Source organism: Citrus sinensis, chromosome 3 (assembly GCF_022201045.2).
Source record: "Citrus sinensis cultivar Valencia sweet orange chromosome 3, DVS_A1.0, whole genome shotgun sequence".
Lineage (NCBI taxonomy): Eukaryota > Viridiplantae > Streptophyta > Magnoliopsida > Sapindales > Rutaceae > Citrus > Citrus sinensis.
The window spans coordinates 24967006-24983740 of record NC_068558.1 but is presented as its reverse complement, the minus strand read 5'-3'; the positions used below and the strand labels follow the sequence as shown (position 1 = coordinate 24983740).

Genomic DNA, 16735 nt, shown 5'->3' with positions numbered 1-16735 from the left:
AAATAAGATTTTATTACTTATTTGAAGAGGCACATCAGCATTTAAGGCTCCAAAAAAATTCCAATTAAGATTCTTCAAATATGAAATAATATTCTCTCTTCAAATTTGGAGAGTTGCTTGCTCTCTCTTCAATTTATATTTTATTATTTTTTGTTGGAGAAAAAGAGAGGTGCTTTAATTACTGTTGATTTTTCCTTTAAAAAAATAGTTATTTAATTAAAATAATATTAACTCATTTTTATTTGAAAAGTCTTTTAGAGAATAATATATTTTTTTCACTTTTCTATTTGCCACATAGGTAAGTAAATAAATATTTGAATAGTAAAATTTATAGAGCCTTTTGGAGATGCTCTAATGCACCACAGTCATGCCACTAGTTCCTTGACTCGATATCAAAACAAACACACTTATGTGATTCTCAATGTCATAATAATAAATCTTCTTCCTTCCCAATTATTCGAATAAAAGTTTAAGTTTTAATTATGTACGTTTGATAGAGATTTGACTCCTTCTAAATTAAGATATCTAAACTACGCTATCACAAAATTGATTTAGGAGGTTTCAATATATTTTTGATGGTAAATATTAGTATATTGTAATGTAGATTCAAGAAAATAATTTTTTTTAGTATATTAAACTATATGGTATTCGAAAAACACATCAGCCCTGACTAATTAAAAAATAAATTTAATCTAATGGGTATTTTGGTTATTGAGAAAGTAATCGGACATACTTAATATAAGTGGATAAATTATTTTCTTCACTTGATATATGAAAATATAAAAATAAATATACGGCCTACGCGCGCGCGCGCCTCTTCTAGACTTCTCTGGCCACCTCAGCCTCACTGTCTTCAACAAACACCTGAACTTGCTCCGCAAGTTTCTAGAAAAAACAATAAATAATAATAAAACTTGTTTTCCAAGAAAAGTTGCCAACTACAAATACAATTAAGCTTCCACACCATCAACGAAGATTAGCGACAACTGACAAGTCGAAAAGGCCATCAAACCGTAAGCGCTCTTTTCTAATTTACTCTTGCTTTGATCAAATTTGCGATGTATAGATGTTTTATAGATGATTTGTTATGCGACTCTTTGCCTCTTTGGGATATTCAATCATACAGGTGGTATGCAATACCCATTTCTTAACATTAAAATTATCACTAATCGATGAGTGAAGGCTTAGAAACTGATATTAACAAAAGGGCATCAATATTTGAATCCAAATCACTTAACTTTATCCACAATGTATCATTTAAGTTATGCTTAGTTTTGTAAGTGAAAGGATCATTGTTCAGTGAACGAGTTGAAATTACGGTAATTGGTGTTACTGGGATTGTACTGTTTATAATTTTATTAGGTGATAACAAAGATGGATACCCAAAAAGCTCAACAAGAGAAAGAACCAGCCCCTGCTGCTGCTATGACTTCGTGCCGAAAGAAGAAGAATGATGATGCCAGTTTCCTGGAGGATCTGAGGGATCACATTGACGAGTTCATTCATGCATCGATGGACGCACACAAAGCTTGTTTTAAGAAGACTGTCCAAAAGGTAGTTCATGCGAAAGAATGCCGCCCGTAACGTGTAAATTCATATTTTTTGGCTGTCTAATCTGTATGTATACACCCATTTATCGACGTGTGTTGGGTTGTTTCTCAGATGTTTGCTGGAATGTCAAAAATTTCGGAAAGAAATGTGGATGCCAAGGGAGTGGAAAGTGCTCTTCCCCTTCAAACAACAGTGTCGGACTAGAATATGATCTATCTTCTTTTTTGAGCCTGATATCTAGGTTTAGACTTTAGAGCTACGTAAAGGAGCTGTGAAAAATTACAAATCTTAATTAGCTATTACGATAATCGTATTTTCATGAATATGGTTTGTGTTAATAAGTTCATATTATATCGGATGGAGGGACTTCGATAATGGTATATACTACTCAAATGTGTATTCTATAACTGTCTTTCCCTTTTAGCTCTTTCATCTTTTTTTTTTGAGAAGAAAGTAAGCCTTTCATTTCATTACAACACATCAAATACAATTTGGACCTCCGCTGGTATAGAATTTAACCAGACATTAGGCGAATTGCTTCCTAAAGCAAACTTTGCTAAGGAATGGGCGTAAGCATTACGATTTCTGGACACATGTTGGACTATGACTTTTTGATAATCCCTTCTCTGATTTCGGATATCTGCAATTGTCCAGAAGATTTCTGTTTTGCTGCCCTTTGTGTTGTTGATTAGCTCGGCCACTTCCAAACAATCTGTCTCTATGATCACCGAGTTCAATTCTGCTTCTCTTGTCACTTTAAGACCCCACTGAACAGCTTCAGCTTCAGCATAACTAACATTTCCCCTTAGATGAGCCTGACTAATTCCAGCAGCTACTATTTTGCCTCCTGAGTCTTTTATCACAGCTCCGAGCCTAGCCATCTGATCTTTGTTGCTAACAGCTGCATCTACATTGACCTTGAAGACATTTTCAGGAGGAGGAGTCCACTCTTGCTTTTTCCTTTTTCTGGAAATATCATTGTGTGACGCCTCTGTTTTCCTCACTCTTCGATATGCTTCCAGGACTGATTCAGCTTTTGCTGCTGCTAAATCTGGCTCTAACTTCTTACCTTCAAAAATAAATTTGTTTCTTGAATACCACGCAATCCAGCAGTAAACCACCGAAAGTTCCAAATCAGGTTTCCTCAGACTCCTTGCCATTTCTTGAAAAAAGCTTTGAATATCCTGCAATTGAGCATTGGAAGCTGGAACTGTAATGGGGGCTTGAATCCAGATCTTCTTAGCTCTTTCATCTAAGATCAATTTGAAATGACTTTTTCTTTCATATTCGATGGGAAGAAACACTGTTGAATTGGGTTCTGGTTCTGGCTTGGTTGGGTAAGCTGTTTTCCTTGTAGCCCTGGTTCTAGAGATTCGTTGGAATTAGGAAATGAAGATTGAATTTTTGTACTTTTGAGATTAAGGAATAGGCTTGGTAGTATTTACATTATGAGAATAGAAACAATAATTCATTAAAGCCCCTGGTGCAGATGGTTTTGCAGCAGGTTTCTGCCTGAAGAACTGATCCTCTCTATAAAGAGAAATTATACTTGTTGTATTAACTCTGATGCATTGTAGAATTCCTTTATAATAAATTGGTTGTATTACCTCTGATATATTGTAGAATTCCTTCTCTGTGAGAGAGGTCTTAGAGTTGGCCTGCATTTGTCAAATTTGTACCAGAACATTCTTAGCTCTCATAACAATGGTTGATTCAGCATATCAGCCTGTGTAACATTATCTACAAGATTATTGCTAAGACATTAGAAGCATAATCAAGCCTTCCCTAGACCAAATCATCTCTCCTGTTCAAAGTGCTTTTATTCCGCAGAGATTACTCGCAAATAATGTTGGGATCGATTACGAATTTCTGCATAGGAATGGTATAGGACGGAGCCAGAAATTTAGTTTATGGGGACAATTAAAGAAATGGACGTAATTTAAGAGGTCACAAGTTTACAAGAGTAATTAAAAGAATGAAAGTAATCTAAGGGGTTACAACTTAAGGATTTCTTGATCTAACGGCAGCCCGTGTCTTTAGTAATGGTTCGTAGCTCCACAGCTCGATGTCAACAAAGTCTATGAGAGGGAGCGGACTTTTCTTGAAAATATAATTGTATTTATTAGTTAACTCGAGGAAAAATGTTCTTTTTCAACCACTCAATTTTTTAGTGTCTGTGTTCTTCCCAAAAACAACTACGTAACTAGTGAAAAAAATATGTTGATTTTATAAGAAAAATTTTTATTGCAGATTTGAAGTGGTTTAAAATATTAACATAGGCATTTTAGAAATAAAATAATTTTTAAACGAAGATAAGGAATTTCGAGGGTTGCTACTAGGTCTACTAATTCTAATTGTCAGGGACTTTTTTATGCATTTGAGGTTTCCACATGACATTAAAAAGATAAAAAATTAAAAAATAAATGAAAGGTTGAGATAGTTTTTTACCCATTAAGTATTTTGTAAAAATTTACACACACACACAACAACAAAAAAAACAATGGTATTGGTAGAAGACATTGAAGCCAATAATCATGCAAAATGCAACAAAATCAGTGAACCAAAAAATAAATTAGCTTCAAATTGGGTTTTCATAATTACTTTTAAGTCTCTTAAAATCAACTCTTAAGATATATTATGTTAATTTTAGCAAAAATTACCTGAATTAAAAAAAAAAGATAACAAAATTTGTTATAAATTTCTTTATTTAAGTGGTGTGCTTAATGGTTTTTTAAGTTGGTGTGTTTTTTTTACTCTTTTTTTTTTGACAGACCACTAGTGGCATTGTTCGAAAACCAAAACATACCGGCTAAAAAATCAAAATTTGACATGATTGAAGAGCTCGATCCAACTGGACCCGACCCAATCCAACCGGAACGGAACCGACCCACATGTTTGTGGGGGAGTGCAGAAGAAAAATAAGGCAGATATTATAATAATTTTCATCAGATAACTCTTGGAAACAATGGCTCAATCTCTCAACAATTCTCCTTCATGTACACTGGTGAGCTTATTATTAATTACAATTTTGGTTCAGTAATTATTTCCATGCTTTTCAATTTATTCAATAATTATTTCAATGCTTTTCAATTGTTAATCTTTTACATATTTGTTTGGTTTTGGGCAGTATCAAATAAGGAATCCAAGACAAAACTCATCTCCACCACCATCATCATTATTGCTTAAACGCAGCAGCAGTTCTAGTTTAAGATTAAGGAGTAATAATTATAGAAACAAAAATGGAGTGAGAGCGTGTTTCTCCAGTCCCATCGATGAACCCATCCTCAAAGAAGCTCTTAAGGTACTCGCTAATTTTTACTCTCTTCGATTTGGTCTTTATTTGACTCCATTCTAATGTTTATTTGTTTATATTGTTTCAATAGAGCAAACCCAGAGAACTCCATATGTTTGCTTTCCTGCATTGTCGCTTTAGAATTTTCACTCACTTTTTGTATATGGGTTTATTTATTTATTTGGGAATTTATATTTTTTGAACACATTCCACTTGTTGCAAGCTTATGTGTATTAGGATAGTTTTCTCTTACTGTTTTGGTTGTGATTTGATGGAGTTTGGTCAATTTATCCTTTGCTGTACTTCTGTCTTTTGATTGATTGTCATTGATGAACTGGTGGAAGAGAGAAAAGTTGTTTTGCTTCTCTTAACTTATCGCAAACTGATGAAGTCTTGTCTGAGAAATGTCCTTTCAGTTGCATTTGTAACAGTGAGCAGTTAATTATTGTATTGGTTGCTTTGTTTTTTGTTTGAAGAGGAGTTGGATACTCTTTACATCCACTGGTGGCCCCAGGCCTCTCCTAGTGGGTGGGGAAGATATATGAGTTAAATCTTCTTCATCTGGCTTCCCTCATCATTTGCTCAACAAGGTGTGCAGCAAGGGTTGTGCAAAAAAATGTCACTCATAGATTCACTTAGCTTGTGTTTTCTGGCTTCTATTATCATATTTTCTTGATGGTTGGTTGTTAAAACCTTATTCAGTATTTTAAGATTGAAAGTAATTGGTGCGTCAAACCTTTTGTATCTCAAGTGAATGCATAACACAACCTGGAATATTTTTGTATTTTTCTGAAGGGCATTCATAAATACACTCGAAAAGCGTGCTTAGGTCTGTTAAGAGAATGTTTTAGCAATTTTTGACATCCTCATCACTAGAATGGAGAGTTCCTTCTGTCTTTATAAGCTTTAATGTTATGCTTTATCTCTGAGTATTAGAAGAGTTTAATTCGCTCTCATCTGCTCTGATTGTTTAGCTTTCGAATTTTTATTTTTTGCTGGCCTCTGTTTTCTAAGTTAGTAGTGAAATAGAGATTGTGTTTGTTCTGGTGAGCTTTCGTTCCACTTGGACTGATCAGTCTTTGTGCACACAGTCTTCCACAAGTACTTGGTTCTTTCTTTTTGAGTCTTCCTCTTCAAATTTTTCCTTTTTGGCCCCTAAAAGTATGTGAAATATTTGAAATTTGTATGTATGTTTAACATATAAAATTGTCTATAAGAAGGCAAGGTGTCCCTTTCTTTGTTTCTTTTGTTTAGTTTCTTTTATTAATGCTTTTCTCAACATGTTTCAATAATCTGCAACTCACTTTTTGTGAACAGTTGCATCACAGCATACTGCATATTTCACTTTAGAAAGCTCTATCTTCCTTTACCTTAACTGCTATCACTGATTGCTGAGCCACTGGCTTTCTAGCTTTTGTTTTGCCATAATGTTTATGTCCTGGGAAAAGAAGTTTTTCTTTGATGTGTTTTCTCGTGACTCATTTATGAAATCATCATTTTCATCTCTCCAGGAGCCGGTTGCCTTCGTGGGTGGCATGTTTGCCGGTCTTCTAAGGCTTGATTTGAACGATGATCCACTGAAGGACTGGGTTACAAGAACAGTGGAAGCCGCTGGAATTACAGAAGAAGAAATCAAAGCTGAAGACTCAAAATCAGATGAAGAAGTTCCAGAACAGATAGAGATTGAATGATGAGATTTTGGTCCTCCCTGTTTCATATTTATCTATCTGCATTCGGTCATTGCATTTATACATTAAAGTACTGAATAAACAAAAAACATTGAGATCAAGTAAATTGTCAATCGATGGTGGTTCTACATAAAGTGCATCAAACATACCATATGTCAAGTAGCCCCACTACTTTCCTTTTTCTTTCGGTTTATTTATTTATTTTACGCTATATATTATAACAACTCACTGATGATATTTCATATTGAAATATTACATTGAAAACTATTATTTAATTAAATTTTATTTGAATACAGTTTATTTTCAACAATATGATTATAAATCTTCTTTAAAAGTAAGTTATTGCAAGAAAAATGAAAAAAAAAAAACCCGAAATAGAGAGGATTGAAATTAAGGATTTTGCGAACTAGTGGAGTTTACAATATTTCATCAAACAACAAGGACTGCAAGGTAAATTACCCATAAAAAAAATTAAGAAATCTAGTTTTATCAATACGGCCCCTGAAATATAGTATTTTTATGAAAATGACTTAATGAAAAGCCTTAAAAACTTCAAACAATTAAAAAACCTCTGGAGCGAACACAAAATCCCAGAAACGAAATTTAGGAACAGTTGAAAAGAATGGCTACTGCGGCTGAAGTGGAAACAGAGGAAGAAACAGAGATGATGAAAATGGTGAAATTGGGATCGTACGATGGCAAAGTAAGATTACTGATAGTTAGCGGGGATTCAGAATCAGAATCAGCAGCAGAGGAGACAATGTTACTGTGGGGAATTCAACAGCCAACTCTCTCAAAACCCAACGCATTTGTCGCCCAATCATCTCTTAACCTCCGCATTGACGCTTGTGGCCACTCTTTATCTATTCTCCAGTCTCCTTCTTCTTTGGTAATTTTTAACTCTCCATTTCTTTGGTTTTATATTTTAATTTTCAGCTGATACCCAGTTTTTTTTTTAATCTTTTTTTATAATGGCTATTTTTCGGATTGAGGTGCTGCAATTGTTGTATTATGGAAGCACTATCTATGTAAGTATATCAGAAGCACAACAGTTACAGATGTATTCTATGGTGTGATTGCAGGGCACACCCGGAGTGACTGGATCAGTGATGTGGGATAGTGGGGTTGTCTTGGGGAAGTTCTTGGAGCATGCCGTGGATTCAGGGATGCTTTTACTTCATGGGAAGAAGATTGTTGAATTGGGTTCTGGATGTGGCTTGGTAGGGTAAGCGCTTACACTTTTTGACCCTGGTTTTAGAGATTCTTTTGAATTAGGAAATGAAGTTTGAATTTTGTATTTTTGAGACTCGGGAATAGGGCTTGATAGCATTTACATTATGAGTCTAAAAACAGTGAAAATGCAGTATAGTGATTGTGTCAACATGAAAATGAAAACTTTTTTTTCTTTTTAAGAATGAAATCACTAGCTCTTAAGTACTAAGTGTGTGGGTGGGTCAGTGGGTGATAAACGTTATCTAAATTGGTGTTTACGAAACACTTTAGTTGTTGGGTGTTTAAAATTAGGTTGACGCACAACATTCCCAGGCATATAACCTTAGTTGGTCTAAATTTTAACATTTTAAATTTAGCTTAAAATTGGGTTTTGGTATAAGCTCATCCTGAATATCTTGCTTCTCAGTTTAATTATTTTATTCTTACTTTTTTCTGTTTTTAGCTGCATTGCAGCCCTTTTGGGTGCTCAAGTTATCCTTACCGATTTGCCCGATAGACTGAGGCTACTGAAGAAGAACATTGAAAACAACCTGAGACATGGAGATTTACGGGGATCTGCTGTAGTCACAGAGCTCACATGGGGAGATGATCCTGATCAAGATCTGATTCAACCTTTACCTGATTATGGTAATGAATCACTCTTGCTTTTCTTACAAGCAACTTAAAATGTCGTTTGATAATTGAGTGCTGATATGCTACACAAATGGTGGATGGTGGTCAGCTATAATATTGCTTCAGTGCTGACATGTTAAACTACAATTTTTAAGCCTAAAAATAATCAAAATTTGATGCACTGCCTTACTCAGGATTTCTTTTCCCACTTAGAGCACTAACTTCTGCTTTTGCTCTTTTATATCGCCTAGCATTTTGTCTCAAACAAAACTTAGGGGGTATGTTCGGGGCTTCTGTGCTTGAGCTTAACTTTGAACGCATAGAAACTGTAGTGTTTTATAAACACTCACTTTTATTTGGTAGCCAATGTTTACCAGCCACTAACACACTTATATTTTAAAATTTGGTGATTCCATCCCACAACAGTTGTGGATTAAAAGCCATGGCACCTCAATTCTACACATAACCTCATAGCCTCCTTGAGTTCCACAATTAGCTGATGGCTCTAAATAGTTCATGAGATTAGCAGTGAACCCATTGCCTAACGTATAGCAATTTTCCATGTCGATCTTCAAATGGAGTGTACTGAACAATTACATGTGGTTAACTTCTTTACTCTTATTTAAAAAAAAAAGAAAGAAAGAAACAGAGCATGGGAAATTTTCTTGCGTGATTCCTTGAATCATTCTGGAGCACTTAACCTGTTTTTGAGTTATTTGGTGACCTTGAATTTCTTGATGAAGTTGACCTTTTGTGTATTAATTTTATGTACACTGCTTTGTCAGTGCTAGGATCAGATGTGATTTACAGTGAAGGAGCAGTGGGTGATTTGTTGGATACCCTTCTGCAACTTTGTGGAACCCAAACTACTATCTTTTTGGCTGGAGAACTTCGGAATGGCAAGTCTCTCTCCCTCACTATCACTCTTTTTTCTCTCTGTAGGATCATCCTTAGGTTCTCAATACTTTTTTTGGTTTGCAGATTCTGTTCTGGAGTACTTTCTAGAAGCTGCAATGAAAGATTTTGTGATTGGCCGTGTGGAACAGACACAGTGGCATCCAGATTACTGCAGCCCTCGAGTTGTGGTGTATATCCTGGTGAAAAAGTTAGAGAAATGAGCTTCTCTACAAGGGCCTTCTTTTTGTTACCAATGATTCCTCTTTTTCTTGGCAAATAAGCTCATGCATCTAAGTGGTATCAAAACTGTGACAACACAATACAACCCAGTTTCATGTGTAGAAAAGATGCCTTTAGGCCAGAAGGCAGTGGGCTGGCTGCAAAGAGGTATGCTAACACTAGTTAATAGCTAGAAAGCCCCTTGTGATGGATTCAAACCAATGTTCGAACTTTTAGACAATTAGTACTTTTCCAATGACAAGAGCTTAACCAACATTTTGTGACCTTTACATAGTATGAATTCAAATTATGATCAGTTTACAAGCCTTGTGCTTCTTTTATGCCCCTTTTTTCAAAGGCAGCTGCCATTGAGTCCCTTATTCAAAAATATTTGGTGACGTTTTCTTGGAACTTTAGATGAAGATAGTGTCTCAAAGAGATAAGAAAAGTGTTATTATACTGTAAACATTTACATCTTCAGGATTTGTATTTGTGTGTTTCCCTCATATTTAATTGTTTTATTATTCATGGACAGAGGCATTTATGGCTAAAACATAATTTATTATTTATTTTGGAGGATTATTGGTAAATGAGATTGGACCCCCTTGCATTTATCAAAATGAAATATTAGTATAACTCCTAAAAGCAAGCATAGATATTGAGAGTAAACCACACAAATCATTCCAATTTTATTATCAATAAATCATATTTAGATGATGTTAAATATTTATCACATTAATGAAAATGAAAAATAAGCATAAATTATATATATATATATATATAGAAAATAACTTTAACTCGTGATAACGCACTAACATTTACAATGGGATACTACGAGTCAATAATTCGGTATCATGATACGAACATTCTTATGTGACAACTGTTATGGATGTTAACAAGAAGTGATTAATAACTCAAGCAAATAATGTAGTTATTATAGAAAATATGGAAATTCTGATGGACAAGTTAAAAGAGAGAAATTTTAAATTAATTTCAAGTTATACTAAATACAAAACTTCATGAGCTTGTTTATAGGCTATTCCAACCAATTGAAATCTGCACATATGAGGAGGGTTGGCACACATCAATTTTCCCTTGGCTTCTTTATTTCTTCTAATCCTCCAAAGCTAACCAACCAATCGGTGCTAGCGGTTTGCATTCTTGGCTCTTGTTTCTCACCTAATTAGCTTAGTCTTACTAAGAGACTTGTCCTTCCAAACAATTGTAACATGCGGTCACACATTTAGCTTGGACCTGATGGTGAGCTAAGCACCATGTGGCTGGCAAAAGTGGATAGTCACACAAACACAACCTTATATATCGCTTCTCCTTATATATCCACTGCTTCAAGATAATTTAGCGAACGCTAAAGCAGCACTGGACGTGCTCTATGATTGCCTTATTAAAACCATTTACCACTAAAAACCCAATAGAAAAGTTGGTCAAGGGGAGGAAAAAGAGTACATTGCACATATGTCAAGTTTAGATGTAGAAATTCTTTAGTAAGATAGTGCTCCCCCCGATGGGTGCTCCGTCTGATGAGTGCTCTCGTGATGGATGCTCCCTCCTAATGACCAACTCGATAGTCTATTTAAATGGCACATGTTAATGTCATATTCTCTCTTCTCAAATGTTGAAATGGGTAGAGCTTTTGTAAACATATCTGCAAAGTTATATGTGAAATGTATATAGTTAATATCAATCTTCTTATTTGTTGAAGTTCATGAGTATAGAAGAACTTCAACGAGATATGCTTCATTCTATCTTTTTTTATATATCCTCCTTTGAGTCAAACTATGCAAGCAGCATTATCTTCATATATCACTATTTGGACGTCGGCATTTCAAGATAATTTACATGCACTCTGAATATTATGGGTAACAAACCACAACAATATGCATTCTTACTTGCTTCATGTAAAGTAAGAACTATAGGAGGATGTAGTCATAAAAGTCTACTTCACAGAATTCCAAGAAATTATTGTGCTATTATAAGTGACATGATTCAAAAGTGTTATTACTCCCAAGTATAAAAGTACCGATTCATAATATAACTCGGTGAGTCCGGGGTTGAATCACATGAAATTTAAAATTTAGTAGTCAATTTATTAAACAAAGAAAATTAAATGCTTGGAAAAGAAATTGATAAAATCAATCTAAAAATATGCTAAGGTTACGGGATTCACTCTCGAATTTCAAATTATGATTATAACACTCTCTCATATTTGTATTTTGCATTTATTCTGTCAGTTAATTATTATTCCATTTAATTCTTAACCAAGCATTAGTGTGCTAAATATGGACCAAGTACCTAATGTGCCACAACTATATTGAAGTGTTAACATTACGTCAAAATACCTTATAAATCTGAAGAATTCTAAATTTATAAATTAACATGACATAAAAGAAACTAGTAAGGAAGAAAAATATAATAAATAAAATAAACTTTAAGACTCATTTAAGAGAGTAATTAATTCAATAATTTGAATAATTGAACTTCACCTTTCACCTTAACTTAGTAAATTTAGCTACTCATATTAAAAAAAAAACACTCATTTTATTTAAAAAAGTTCTAAAATATATTATAAGAAAATTGATTATTCGAGAAAACAAGACAATAGAAAAAGAAAGAAAGAAAGGATTTCGTAGTTTTCCTCTTGTTCTCTTCACAGATTCCCTCACTGCTTGCATCACCTTGCCTTTTATAGGCAATGAATGCATCCTCTTCTTTTATTTTATTGTTATTTTATTTTATTTTTTATAGTATATATACATAGAGAAGTGTGATGGTCAAGTGGCAAAATGGCCACTTGACCATCACAAACATGTTTGCTCACTTTTCATTTTTTTATTTTTTATTTTATATTTTTTTCAAATTATTTAATTACATCTCCTCAATAATGCATTCTAAATGGCTCCATCAATTCTTCTTTGTTTCCCGCTCTCAGTTCCAACTCCTCTTTATTTTAGAAATGAATCTACAATATAAAATTAAAATAAAATTAACATATTACAAATCAATTTAACATAAAAATATATTTGTAGAGTGTTAAGATAATTTAGAAATAATGAGCACATTAATTGACACTGTAAGTGAAATACTGATAATTTTATCTTTATTAAATGTAAATTTTTTAGTGTCAATCAATAAGTAATAACCTATCTTGCCTTTGAACAAGTTTTATGAGGATCAAGTAAATAACATGTATCTACATAGAGCAACAAAACCAAGATTTTTCTTCAGTTCATTATTATGAAATAAACACAAACCAATAGCTCCATGAAAAATGAAAAATCTGTTTAAAACCATTCTAATGTCATCTAGTTGGTTCAGAACTAAACCCTGCTAATAAGTACACTGGAAAAGCTATGTTCGATCTAGTACATTGGCTAAATATATCATAATATTAATGACATTCAAATATGGTACTTCAGGACCAAGTACATGTTAATTGTCCTCTTAGGATGATAAAGGTCTTTTACGAATTAATTTCTCCATTTTTTTCTTGTTTTGGTCTTAAATATTCTATTTACTTTAGTAAATTTTTAATTTAGTTATTTTCAAATTACTTTATTATGTTAATTTTTATCTTAGCTTTTATATTTTGTTATTTTAGATATATTCTAGGATTAAATAGAAATTAAATCGGGACATTCAAGAAAAATCTACTTGAAAGAATTAGAAAAGGGAAATAATTGAAGATTTTTGGAACCCAAGAAAACTGAAGCCAATAAAATTAAGGGAAATTATCTATCGACCATCTATTCTTTCCGGTTTTTAAAAAAATACACATATCTTTTTTTTTTTTGTTGATTTCCACTAGTAGTTACATTTTCTTGCACTTTTCCACATCTGTTTGCATTCTGTTATAACTTGCTGATGTCATAGGGGTAAAATTGTCATTTCACCTACATAGCAAAAATCAACGTCATTTAAACGCGGTAGAAAGAGGAAAAAATGTAAAAATATTCTAGATTATTTTGTTTAACTTATTATCTACTGTCTAAATTGCAAAGAAAATTTGAAGTAATTTAATTTTTTTTATTTAATTAGGGTGAAATAGTAATTTTACATTAAAGGGGGTAAAATAGTCATTTTGTTAATATTTTGTTAACTTCTCTCATAGAGTTTAGACGGCAGTGGAAAAATGATACATTTTGTAACTTTAGGTGGAAATCAACTAAAAACAAAATATGTGTATTTTTGAAAAAGTCAAAAAAACAAGTGGTGGTAGATAATTGCCCTAAAATTAATTCATGCACATTAAGAAGATTACGGCCATCACGTGGAGACTAAAGAAGAAATTGAATCTAATTCAATTTGGTGGCTTTCCCTTTTGGCCTTGTAACAATTGGTTAAGAGTGAATTCAAAACCCTAAACATGCTATATAATTAATTTTCAATTTCAATCATTCAACTTAATTGAGATTGTTTATATTCGTCTATAATTAATGTCTACGATTTATTCTTGTCTTTTTTGAGTGACCAATTAAATAGGACTTGAATATATTCTATTGCTAGATTAAAATTCTTTATCCGTAATTGTTTTGATATTTTAATCATTAGTAGCAAATTAGAATCAATGATTTCAATTGAAGAACATAACCTAGGTTAAATAATTCAAGCTTGTGTGTTTATTGCTTAGTTCAACCTAATATTTTTCTCTACTTAATGCTTCCATTATCTCAATTTATATTATTATTATTGTTGTTGTTATACATTAATCTAATTAAAGAAAATGCCAACTATTAAAAAAAGGGTTTTATGAATTTTTAACTAAATAGTAGGAAATAAAGAAATTAAAACTATGAAAACAATAATTTAATAAAACTCTAATTAAAAGAAAAAGAAATAATAATGATAAAAACTTTGATTAGAGGATCATTCGCCACCACCAAACATGTAGCATGATATATCAATTCTATCATCAATTTCTATTGAAACTATCAACCATAGACAACAATCAGCTATGTTAGTCTGTATTTTTCCTTAATGTATTGTTAGGTAAAACAAGCACTTCACTTAATCTCTAACCATTAAATAATTTAAAACAAACTCTTTAAATTTAAGATAATGGAAGCATTAAGCAGAGAAACATTTAGGTTAATCTAGGCAATAAACACACAAGCTCGAATTATTTAACCTATATTATGTTCTCCAAAGATTCCAATTTGCTACTAATGATTAAAATATCAAGACAATTACAGATCAAGAATTTTAACCTAGTAATAGAATTCATTCAAGTCCGATCTAATTGGCAACTCAAATAAGACAATAATAAAATCATAACCATTAGTTATAGAAGAACATAAACAATCTCAATTACACTGAATGATAGAAATTGAACATTAACCATATGACATGTTTCGGGTTTTGAATTCACCCTCAATCAAATAGAAAATTTAGCCTAACATAACAAGAAAAGGGAATAAATAGTTGATGAAACTAGTTATGGAGATTAATTCAAAAGGCTGACTCTGCTTCTATTGTTTCTTCTCTTCTATTTTCACTAAAGTGATTAGAATATTTAAGAACAAAACAAGAAAAAAATGGAGAAATTAATTAGTAAAATGTAGAGAAAATATATACTTATCATCATACGGTGGCTTTTTCTCTTTTTACAAAGGAAATTTTGTCTCATCAATGACGATCTGAAAAGTATGCGATAAATATATCATTGATGATACGCTCAAGATATCTTATAATAAATGATGAGTCAAAATCTACGTAAATTCTTAAACGTAGTTGGGGTCCCATTTTAGTGCATCAGAGAGGTGCAACATGTACTTTGCAACACAACCAAAAGTGTACAAATAGGATATATTAGGTCGATGCCCCCGGTACCAATTGCAATAGGGAATACTAGAGATAGGTAGTAGGCCTCAAGCGGATCAACATCACAACATGCAAAATAGTATGTCCTTATGCAGAAATAAGTAATCGAGTGCATAATAACAAAGTTCTTATAATTACACGATGACGTTTGATAAGTGATTTTGTTGATCCATTCTATGTATGCACATTTCATATTAGGTGCTCTACATTAATCCCAACTAACATGTAATAATCATCAAAAGCTTTAGAAATGAACTCACTAACATTATCTAGCCACATAGTCTTGATTAGATAATTTGGAAACAATGCACATAAACTGATAACATGTGCAGATTAATCTAACAAACCGAATGTTATGGGTGGATAATAAGCAAACGTGTGACCATTGTATAGGTGCATCACTCTAGACCATAAATTAACAAAATAGACCACTATGTAGGTGAATAGATCCACATATGTCTTCCTGAATTTTTTGGAAACTAATTTTCATAATAAATTTAGTTTTATTTTTAATTTTAGTTATTCTATTTTTAAATTATGTGTAATTTAATTTTAAAAATTATTTTTATTTCACTTTTTAACTAAATAATAATAGTTAGGGTAAGGTGACACTCTTAGTAGAAAAATATGGTTTAATCAACTATTTTTAATTATATAAATTAAATTACTTTCTATTTTATTTAAATTACTTTCTATTTGATTTTGTCCATATTTTATATTTTGTAATTTTGATTTATTGTAAACAAATAAGGGAGTTTGGTACAATAAATTCTTAATATTTCAATATAAGTATGGTAAAATGATATTTTGATTTATTTTAGAGAAACTGGATTTTTGCACACGAGGTACTTAATCCATATAAAATTAATTAGAAAAATAATTATATGTAATTAATATTTTTGGCAAATAAATAGAAATGATAAAAAGAATTATTAAATTATATTTACTACTAAGAGTAGATCCATAACTTTAATTAATTTATTTCTATAGTTTCACTTAAATTAAATAGTGTGTATTTAAATTATACTTTTAGTTTTTAGATAATTAATGGAAATTGACAAATTAAATATTTTTCTATGTGATCAACCTTGGATTTACCGAGTTATAAAATAATAAGATACTCTTATACTTGTCAATTATAAATCACTTTTGAGTTATGTCATATGTAATTCTATACCATGCACTAAAATGAGCATTGCTCTCCCAAAGCCCTCAATCATAGGTGCAGGGCCTCAAATGGTATTCACTTTAACCTCAAGTAAAGTTAAACTCATGAAATATTTCTTATTTCTAATGATAATATGTGTAGTTGTACTGTCTGCTAAACACATTTCTCTATTATGCAATCCTCTTTGAAGATCCATATGCTTTCAAAAGAAAAATATGTTAGACATCATCATATATAAAA

The 16735-nt window shown here is 32.1% G+C and overlaps 3 protein-coding genes across 4 annotated transcripts; all 3 read left to right on the top strand.

The window, feature by feature from the left end:
* The first annotated feature begins 845 nt into the window (after window positions 1-845).
* Window positions 846-1958, top strand: LOC102626601 (uncharacterized). Of its 2 annotated transcripts, XM_052438171.1 has the most exons (3): window positions 846-1013; window positions 1363-1554; window positions 1663-1958. In XM_052438171.1, exons 2-3 carry the CDS (start codon window positions 1375-1377, stop codon window positions 1753-1755), a joined length of 273 nt encoding a protein of 90 aa, XP_052294131.1. In that variant the 5' UTR covers window positions 846-1013; window positions 1363-1374; the 3' UTR covers window positions 1756-1958. The 2 variants fall into 2 exon arrangements, with proteins under 2 accessions (XP_052294131.1, XP_052294132.1); XM_052438172.1 differs by lacking the exon at window positions 846-1013 and having other exon boundaries at window positions 1020-1554.
* A 2430-nt stretch (window positions 1959-4388) lies between these two features.
* Window positions 4389-6742, top strand: LOC102626307 (UPF0426 protein At1g28150, chloroplastic). The gene is made up of 3 exons (XM_006478087.4): window positions 4389-4555; window positions 4679-4852; window positions 6355-6742. The coding sequence occupies exons 1-3, from the start codon at window positions 4517-4519 to the stop codon at window positions 6532-6534; spliced, it is 393 nt and encodes a 130-aa protein (XP_006478150.2). The 5' UTR covers window positions 4389-4516; the 3' UTR covers window positions 6535-6742.
* Window positions 6743-6890: 148 nt separating this feature from the next.
* LOC102626015 (uncharacterized) lies at window positions 6891-9816 on the top strand. The gene is made up of 5 exons (XM_006478086.4): window positions 6891-7420; window positions 7614-7756; window positions 8207-8391; window positions 9162-9275; window positions 9358-9816. Exons 1-5 carry the CDS (start codon window positions 7154-7156, stop codon window positions 9492-9494), a joined length of 846 nt encoding a protein of 281 aa, XP_006478149.2. The 5' UTR covers window positions 6891-7153; the 3' UTR covers window positions 9495-9816.
* Window positions 9817-16735: the final 6919 nt, after the last annotated feature.